This window comes from Apaloderma vittatum, unplaced genomic scaffold, assembly GCF_000703405.1.
Source record: "Apaloderma vittatum isolate BGI_N311 unplaced genomic scaffold, ASM70340v1 scaffold7373, whole genome shotgun sequence".
Taxonomy (NCBI): domain Eukaryota; kingdom Metazoa; phylum Chordata; class Aves; order Trogoniformes; family Trogonidae; genus Apaloderma; species Apaloderma vittatum.
Window position 1 is genome coordinate 1,823 of NW_009707475.1, and position 9,949 is coordinate 11,771.

At 51.4% G+C, this 9,949-nt stretch overlaps 1 protein-coding gene across 1 annotated transcript in view; it reads right to left on the minus strand.

Moving 5' to 3' along the window:
- Window positions 1-492: 492 nt before the first annotated feature.
- Window positions 493-9,949, minus strand: part of LOC104271523 (transcription factor HIVEP3-like) — a 60,769-nt gene continuing 51,312 nt past the window's right edge. The window contains 4 exon segments of the mRNA XM_009866210.1: window positions 493-1,070; window positions 1,073-1,283; window positions 1,286-1,375; window positions 4,132-5,192. Coding sequence (XP_009864512.1) covers window positions 493-1,070; window positions 1,073-1,283; window positions 1,286-1,375; window positions 4,132-5,192 — 1,940 coding nt within the window.

Sequence of the window (9,949 nt, forward strand, 5' to 3'; positions counted from 1 at the left end):
GTACACAGGAGCAAGGGTTTGGTGTGTTTGTTTCAATCATTTAATCGATATAAAAAAAAGTTCTTTTTTTTTCCTGTTTTGTTTTTGTTTTCAGTGCATCTTCTTCCTCTTAAAACGCTTGACCCTTTCCTTTCTGCATCTCTCAGGCCCATAATTACGCACACCTAAATGGCAACAAAAAAAATAAAAACAAAAAAAAAAAAAAGAAAAGACAAGGTCTAACAAACCCCTTTCCAAAAAACTCTAAAAAAATATTCACAGCCTCCAACAGTTTTGTACATTTCAAGCAACGAAAGGTATAGAAAAAGGCACAAGTAACTGCATACATGTGGAGATAATACCAGACTGGGACAAAGAAAACCAGGAATCTTCCATGGGTTTGGTCATTCACTAGAGTGCTGCTTAGAGCGATGATTATACTAAAGGAAATAGTGTTGCAAATGTCTGTGGATTTTACAGAGGAAGCCTGAAGGCGGAACGGATGGCGGAGGCTTAAGTACTCCCCGTGTTTTCGTCCCTCTTTTTTGGAGTTTGACCTAAATCTGCGTGCTCGAGGTGTGGGCTGCTCTTCCTGGAGGCTCCCCCTTGGCGACCGGGCTCTCCAGAGAGGTTTCTCCTCCGGGTGGAGAAGGCTTGGGCGTGCGAATGGCTCGATGAGGGCTCCGAGAGGCAGCCGGTGCTGCTGCTCCGGTCCAGCGGCTGGGAGGGGAGATCTGAGATGAAAGTGCAGGATGATTCGAAAGAAGTGCTCGAGCTGCCAGATTGCTTCTTGCCCGTTTCGTTCAAGGGTTCTTCCCCGCTCGTCGAAGGCTTTGGAGAGGGCTCGTCGGTCGGGCTGGGGCTGGCTGGCGACGCCGAGCGGACTGCCGGCTCCGCGAACGTTTTTACCCTGTGTTCCTCCTGGTCTGTCTTTTGCTGAAGCTCACTAGTCCTCATTTTCTCCTCCGAGTAACCACCGCTCGCAAGCTCCGGGGACAGCGTGTATTTTGAAACCTTCGCCACCGGGGAGACGGACGCCGACGATGGCTCCCGCGGTGCTGCCGGCGGGTGCCCGGCCCTCTTTGGGGAAAAAAAAACTCCACGAAGCCGCTGCCCTCCGAGGCGAAGTATCCCGCTTGCAGGGATACGACCGAGCCGGGCACCAAGCTGGGGTGGGTGCTCGGCCTCGCCTGGACCATCTGGATGCCCCCGATGGGAATCATGGGGTACGGGGTCCTGGCGAGCTGCTGCGAATGCAGCGGGAGGTGGCTGAAGACGTTCTCCTCCCCTCGGCTGGGGGCGGGGGAACGTGGATTTCGTGAGGTGCCTGCAAGGGTCTGGAGCAGACGGGCTGCGTGACGCCGGGTGAGCATGTTGGGCTTCGGGGTTCTATCTTCTGCACCGGAGAGGGGAGGAAAAGAAAGAGCTGAATCAGCGCGAGGTGCAAGTCGCAGCCTTAGCATCAGTAACGCTCACTATAGGGACTGGGTTCGTTCACGTTTTATCTTAATTTGAGGGAGATCAATTAACTGAGGACAATGTGGATGCCCAAACCTTTACGGTAAGGAGCAACACAACCCGTTTGTCTTCCGGGGAAAAATACGCCCACGGCGTGTTGGGGCATAGATCTAGGTTCAGGCTTGGCTCATTATAAAATCATGGAAAGGTCGGAAGGGACCTTTAAAGGTCATCTAGTCCAACCCCACTGCCATGGGCAGCGACACCTTCAGCCAGATCAGGTTGCTCAGAGCCCCGTCCAACCTCACCTTGAAGGTTTCCAGGGATGCGACATCTACAACCTCTCCGGGCAACCTGTGCTGGTGTTTCAACAGTCTCTTTGTAAAAAATTTCTTCCTTATATCTAGTCTTAAATCTACCCTCTTTTAGTTACAACACACCCTCCTTGTCCTATTATCAGGTGTTGCCTCTGAAGCCCTGGCAGAGGATGCCAGTGTCTCCTGCCAGCTGAGCTGCTTCGGATCACTTTCGGTACACGGGGTTTCTGAGAGCCCAGAATCACGTCATTTATTCAAACCACACTTTCTTAAAGCAGGATTACGCCCCTCACAAGAATGGTTTTGGACCGAGCGAGATTAACTTGTCTGACACAAAGCACACCCATCAGTGTGGTCCCCACCACCACCCTCACGGTGTGGTCTGCAGAAATCAAGGGTTAAGACCCTACCATTTTACCTTTTCCTCTTTCTCTCTCGGTGCTTCACATAGTTTCCTAACGTACATCATGGAGAGATATGTGGCTAAACAGAAATGGATTAATTAGTGATGACGAGGTTATAACTAACCCCCTAAACAGGACTCCCAAGAAGAGGAAGCAATAAAAACCAAAATCAACTTTCCGTTCGCGTTAGCTATAAAATTGGAGGGTTCGCCGGAGGGTGTATTTCTTCGCAGGATTATGGAGAATTGCCCGACCCTGCGAGCCAGATCTCTGTGAAGTGGCGACAGGGGAAAGCAGCAAAAGGGAAGAGAAGGGTGAGAAAGCAAGAGCCACTGAAGACAGGGCACACTGGTCAGCAGTTACAAGCCCAAACACGTGCTAAATCTCACTTATTGACACGAAGTCTTGGCAGAATCCCTACAGAGATGCTGGGAATCCCCCCCGCCCTGAAAATAACCTCAGTGGTGCAACACTCACCAGAAGGAGAGACTGCTACTGTGAGAGGCAGAAGGAACATGGCCACGGTCATGCGTGCAGAGAAGCCTGACACTGAGGCTCCAGTGAGATCGCCTCCGAGTTTCCAAGCAAAAGCCACCAGTTCCGAGCACAGAGCTCAACGCAGGAACCAGTAAATCCACCTCTGCTTTTGCTGTTTCTTGTAGCCTTACCAGGACCTTCATTTTGCAACGAGAGCCCAGCTGTCCATCTCGCCAAGACACGGGAAGTTCCTTTACTGTTGCTTTGCAAGCATGTGAGAAAAGCAACCGTGGTGACTTTGGGAGCATAAAAGGGCCAGGAAAATGAAGCAAAAAGGTATGCACGTGGGAGCGTAAGGAAAAAGGTGTGAACGGGCAGATGAGCAGAGATGTACAACAGTACAAGAGATGTACAACCTACAAGAATTTACTACAAGTAGCAGCAGCGAGCAGCTCCTGACAGTGATGCTTTGGAGTTGAAGGATCAGGCTTTCCACAACCCTGAGATTTCCCCTGCCCCGAGAAGTTAATCAACAGGAAAGAGAAATAGCATTAAAGCACGCAGAAGTTTGGCCCTAAACCGAAGGACAGTCTCTGAGAAGGTAAGACAAGAACTCATCGTGCAAAGCAGCCCCCAAAGACAGGATGTTATCACAGACACGGAAGAAACGCACACTGAGCAGCGCGGCTTTGCCGGAGGAGACCTGGCTCAGCATCTGTAAAAACACCTCTAAGGGCTCGAGTTTCTCCTCACAGCAGGGCAACTCCAGCAACTGAATCTCCTGTTCATCAACACAAATTACGGGAGAGCCAGGGACTTCGGCAGAAGTGGGAAACGTCCCAGCAAACCCTACGTCTAATCTGCCTGCAGCAGTGGGAGGAATGTGAAAGTCCCCTTTACCCTCAGGATTTGCTATGTCCAGCAGAGAGATTAAATAATTTTCTGGACCCAGTGGGAAACACCTTTCTTTGCTGAAGAGAGAAGCGAGATGAAATCAGAGATGTCCAAACAAACATCTCTCAGCAGTTGATCCCACAGAGTTGGCTGCACATGTACGTAGCCCAGGGGTCAGTAAGAGTGCGACGGCTACTTCAGCTCTAGGTCGGGTCACTGGCCAGTGAGAAATGGTCACAGCTTCCCCCCAGCTAGTGGAATCTCAGAAATGGGTATGAAATTCCCAGGGGAAGAAAGTTTCTTAAGTGACAAGTAGCCATTATTAAGTGGTCACCCTTACTGCTTGTCTCAGCGGGAGAGTGGTCGGGTCAGGAGGGTAAATAACCCCTTGGAGAAGGGACAGCTCTGCTTCCCTTCAGCTGAGATGGGCAGGACTCAAACGGGTGCAAAATCCATCGCTGCCCACTGTCACTTTTCTCCGGGTTACCCGTGACATCGCTCACAGTGAGACTCACTGTGCATGCCTGCATTGCAACCCTCATCAAAAAACATAACAAAGAACACACTGCAGGGACTAGAAGGCAAGAGGGGCTTGAACTTACCAGCTTGGACTCGTAGAGCTGGACATTTTTGCCAAAGAACCTGTGAGGTAGCGGCATCGAAGATAATATCCCGTGCTGGGCTTGATATGAGCTTTGAACTTTGTCATCTGCTGCTGATTTGCTAGGACCAGGCAAGTCCTCTTGCCCAGGAGATGGATACCTAGACGACTCTGAACAGCCTGGAGACAAGACTTTCTTCAGCGCCAAATATCTGACCGATGACATCTCTCTGCTCGGCGATGAGTGCCTCACAGGGGACACCTCTCCTTCTGGTGGAAGGTACGTTCTTGGGGACAGCTCTCTTCTAGGGGAAAGATGCCTGCTGGGTGACAGTTCGAGTCTTGGTGACACACACCTCAGTGGAGACGCCTCCCTCCTGGGAGAGACGCGCTGGCAAGGAGACAACCCTCTCCCTGGAGACAGGCACCTCAGAGAAGACAGTTCTCCGGTTGGCGAAAACCGTTTCGGTGAAGTTTCATTTTTGGTTAACAGGTGCTTTCTCGCTAGCATTGGTCTGCTGCTGCCACCACCTCTGCCAGAGTCCTGGCTCGGAGACCACCTTTTCCTTGGGGAGGTGTCTTTCGAGGTTGACAGGTCCATAACTAAGGACATCCGTGGCCTTGTGACAGACTCTCTTTCAGCAGAAGCCAATTGTTCGGTGGAGGTCAAAGCTGGTCTGTGGAGACTCAAGAAGCTGTGGCACACAGCAACGTCACTGCTGTCTGCAGACCACTTTGTTTCCAGCCCTGAGGAGGAGGCCTGCTGGCCTTCACTTGCTTTTTGGCTGCTGGAAACAGTCTCTTGGGACAAGGACAACGCTGTTTCGGCGCCCTCCTCTTGAGAAGACGGAGAGCCACCTGAAGAGTGTGTCGGGAGGGGGGTATGTTTGCCTTCCGGCAACTTTAAAAGGGGCTCATCTTGGCTCTCCTCTTCCTCCTCATCTTCCTCATCTTCATTGTCATCGTCATCGTCAGATTCTTCTAGGTCTGAAAACTGGTGTTCCTCAATTGGCTCAGATCCCTCCCGCCCCTCAGAGTCCTGGAATAGGTCTTCACTGGTTCCTGAGGGAACAGGCAAACACAAAACAGAGTGTAAACCACACATACAGAGACTATTTTTGTGCTAAATCCACTCAGTTAAATATTAGCTAGACAGAGTTTTTATTAAAAAGCAAAAAATCTGTGGGTTTTCCCCGATTTTGATAAATTCTAGCTATGATGCAGCCCCTTCTTTGTGGCCGAGGATTTTCCTGGCTGGCTTGCGCAGGGACACTTTGTCAACGTAAACAGCGAGGAGTACACAAAAAGCAAATTGTAAAGGATTGGAAATACATCTGCAGGTAAAAATATGGCATCTCCCTTCCACTTGAAGGGCCAGCAGAAGCTTCCCGAGCTCAGCACTGAGCTCCCAAGCTGATCGCTTGCAAAACCCTGCGCGGTGGTGGAGTCATCATAGAATCATAGAATCCTAGAACTGTCAGGGTTGGAAGGGACCTTAAAGTTCATCCAGTTCCAACCCCCTGCCACGGGCAGGGACATCCCCCACTAGATCCGGCTGCCCAGAGCCCCATCCAGCCTGGGCTGAAAAATTCCCAGGGATGGGGCTGCCACCCCCTCTCTGGGCACCCTGTGCCAGGGTCTCCCCACCCTCATGGGGAAGAACTTCTTCCTCACATCCCATCTGAACCGACCCATCTCCAGCTTCAGTCCATTCCCTCAGTCCTGTCCCTGCCCGACATCCTCACCAGCCCCTCCCCAGCTTTCTTGTAGCCCCCTTGAGATCCTGGCAGCCACCAGAAGGTCTCCTCGGAGCCTTCTTTTCTGCAGAGTGAACAGCCCCAGCTCTCTCAGTCTGTCTGCACAGGAGAGCTGCTCCAGCCTCTGAGCATCCTCGTGGCCCTTCTCTGGACACACTCCAGCATGTCCAGATCCTTCTTGTGCTGTGGCTCCAGAACTGGACACAGAACTCCAGGTGGGGTCTCACAAGAGTGGAGTAGAGGGGAAGAATCCTCTTCCTCGCCCTGCCGGCCACGCACCTCTTGCTGCAGCCCAGGACACGATGGGCTTTCTTGGATTTTTCTTTCTTGGAGTCTCTGTCCCTGGAGGTATTTAAGGGTCGGGTGGACACAGTGCTTAGGGATATGTTTTAGTCGAGGACTTGTCAATGTTAGGTTAGCTATTGGAGTCGATGACCGTAAAGGTTTTTTTCCCACCTAGGCACTTCCGGGACTCTTGTGATCTCCTCCCCTGCCAGATGTGCAGCTGCCCCAGCAGAAGTGCCAGCCTGCAGAGATCCAGCGGGAACAGCCACTGGATGTCACTGCAGCTCAACAGAATTGCACCGTCAGGAGGCTTTCCCGCAAGTCTGGATCCTCAGAACTCATCTGTGCCAAGCCCCGAGGCGATGGGTGCTGGGATGCGCCTGGTCCCGGCTGTGGCTGCTGCTTTGGCACCTGCCTGAAGGCGGGGAACTAATCGCCGCCTCCTCTCCCCGTCAGCTCAGCCTGGAACACTGGTTCTCCTCTGATGAACACTGAAAGGCTTCTCCATTTAGAGCTGCCATCTGTCAGCAGGACGAGCTGGAGGGGAAATTAAAGGGAGCTGAGGCCGGACCACACCTGCCTGCAGCAGGCTGGGTGGTTTGCAGAGGGGGACGCGGCCACACAGTAAGAAGTCACCGGATGAAAAGGCTGATTTTGTTTACTCTGAATAACAGGGCCTTATGCTCATGAAGTATTTGGCACTACCAAATAAGACATGTATTTTTACCAGCCTGAAATGCATCTCGCCTGTTCCCCACCCTCTGCCAGAGGGACCCATCGACTCGTCCACAGTCAGCAGCTCCTCACCGAGAGACTTGCACTGTGAAATGCTGGTACAGTGATGGTGTTTGCTGGACTGAGGATCTAGCGGCAGCTTGTCTGCAAACTCCCAAAGCAACCGAGTTCAGAACAAATATTATTCCAAACGACCGGCTTGCCCAGCTGCAGGGGGAACCGTGCATAGTTCTCGCTTGGAAAAGGCTTCTTGCAACTGAAACGCGTTTTGCTGAGCTATCGGGCAGAGAAAGGGCAAGTCTGGAGAGCAGAGATGGAGGAAGGAAGGAGAGAAGGAGGCAGGTAGTGAAAATGTGCCCCGTCGACGGCTGCATTTCATTACACGTGTGTTATTCTAAGGTTATTGCACCAAGCTGGTGCAATCACACCAGGCAAAAAAGCAGTGCAGGAGTGAAGAGTTATACTCCAATCTCCTTTTATAGTAACACCCCTTACTTTCTCCTGCCCCTTAAATAGAAATAAAAACAACCAAGTGAAATATAACTCTAGTTTAAAATAATCTAGGGAGTTTTAGGAACTGCTGCTCCCTCCTTGCCTGCCCCCAAAGGAAAGCACAGCAATCTTCCTGCGCTGGTTTGTGTCACATGGAAATAGTCATCTTTTTTTTTCATTTTTTTTCCCCTTTTTTCAATTAAAATAGTCCTTGCTAGGCTCAGTTCTGAGCCTCTTCGCAAAGAAGAGAGAAGACTCTGTGGTTACACAGGGGAAGGCTCTTTGCAATCCACTGCTTGAGAACAGGGGATGAGTGTCACAGCTGTGAGCTCTGACTTCTCGGGCGCCTTTTTGCCATTTTGACGTTATTTTCTGATCCATCCAAACAGCCCCAACCATTACAGTACAAAATCAGCTTTCTGACCATCTTCTTGGCTACTTTATTCAGTGTTTACCTGGCATTTGGGAGCAATGGGCCTCCTTACTCATGAGGCCGAATATTTGAAATTTCAGCAGCACAACAGTGTCAGCTTCAACCCCGGTGAAAAAGAAGGGATGAAAGGAAACGTCTTCTGATACCCCACCTTCCCGTTCCACCTTTCTGCATTCCTTCCTGGCAGACCGTCCCCGTTACACAAACACAAACAGTCTCCATCGATGTGAGGAAACGGGGATTGTATGTATTTTTTTGCAATTCTAAAGTTACACGGGTTGCTTGCATAATGCAACGAGGTCCAGGCAGCGCGTCGCATTCCAGCCAAGAGCAACAATGGGAGAGGAGTCCCGTCCAAAAGCTCAGGGGTTCCTGTCCTCTGCAGCCCAGGTAGGCTTCACAGGTGTCCAACCACCGTGTGTTCAGCCACGAGCAGTCGCGGACCGAGGACTTAATGATGGCCAAAACCACCTAAAGTCCCCCACTGATGGTCCCACCCTTCTTGCTGAGCGCTCTCCCAGCTGACCTGGCAATGTGAGGTTCACCTTGGTTGGGCTCTTGTTTAGATCTACTCTTTTATTTAGATCTACTCTTTTGTTTAGACCTACTCTTCTGTTTAGACCTACTCTGACCAGCTCAACTTCATCACCTGCCAGACTCCCATCAGCTCACAGCCTGGATCCCGCGCTGCTGTTAACCCTGTCTGAGCCCGGGGATGAACAACTGAGGGAAATCAGGCATGAAAGCATTCCCCTGGACTGGTTCTGTCCTCGGAAGCCTGCAATTACGTGTAACATAAATAGGACTTCTGATCTGCAGGTTTTCCAACGTGACGCTCGATTAATATGATTCATTAGTTCTAATTGACTATAATGGAAAGGTTTAAAATAACAGTTCTTTTCAGTCATGCAGCCAACGTTTCAGGAGCCATCAATCTAGCTTTGAGCTGCAGAAGCATCACCAACAGGCAGACGAACAGCAGGCAGAGATTTCTGGAGCCCATCAGCTCATCGACTGTTTTAAGTGAGTTGCCAGGCTGAAGGAGTTCTCCAGCCATCCCCCACGGGAGCAGCCTTCCCCTGCTCACCCCACGCCAACCCTTTCCCCTTGGGGAAGTTACCGCAAATCCCCTGACTAGGTTTTCTTTCGGCCATGCTCTCCTTCGGAAAGGCCACTTGGGTACAGCATGACTGCTCCGCCTGATCGCAAGCTTGCCCTGAAGAGCAGATTTAAAGGGAAAAAAGTCATCCCTTGAGGCAGAGCAGCCAGGTCAGGGCTCCTTAGCCTCATTGTTTATTCTGCATGGCCTGGGAGAGCCCTTTGTCCACCTCTGCACATGTTGGGAAAGGCACTATGAAAAGGATATGGGTGTCTGGTAGTGCCACAGGGCTCTTTTCTTCTCCCATGTCCTTGCCCCCTGACTGCCCAGGTGACTGCCCTGAACCAGAATTCAAGCCTGAAAGCGCACGGGATCACTGTGCTGGGGATCATTGGGGTTTGGGACTGGTTAACCAGCAGGAACTCTTGGATATAACAGAATCAAAGAATCACAGAATGGCTCAGGTTGGAAGAGACTGAAAATCACCTCGTTCCAACCCCCTGCTGTGGGCAGGGACACCTCTCTCCCACCAGACCAGGTTGCTCCAAGCCCCGTCCAACCCGGACTTGAAGCCTTCCAGGGATGGTCCATCCACACCCTCCCTGGGCAACCTGTGCCAGTGCTTCACCACCCTCATGGTGAAGAATTTATTCTTTATATCTCATCTAAATCTACCTTCTTGCAGTTTCAGGCCATTGTCCCTTGTCCTGTCACCACAGGCCCCCGTAAAAAGCCCTTCTCCAGCTTTTCTGTAGCCCCTTGCATGTACTGGAAGGCTGCTATTATGTCATCCTGGAGTCTTCTCTAAGCTGAATAACCCCAGCTCCTCAGCCTTTCTTCACAGCAGAGGTTCTCCAGCCCCCTAATCATCTTCGTGGCCCTACAGGTTCCCTGCTGGCAAGTTGAGCTGCAGTCTGTTTGGGTCGAGGACAGTCGCATCAGCCCTCCAAGCCCCATTTGTCCAGGATGGTGGGAGCAGCCCTGCAGCCCCACCAGCTTGCTCTGCAACCACACCTCT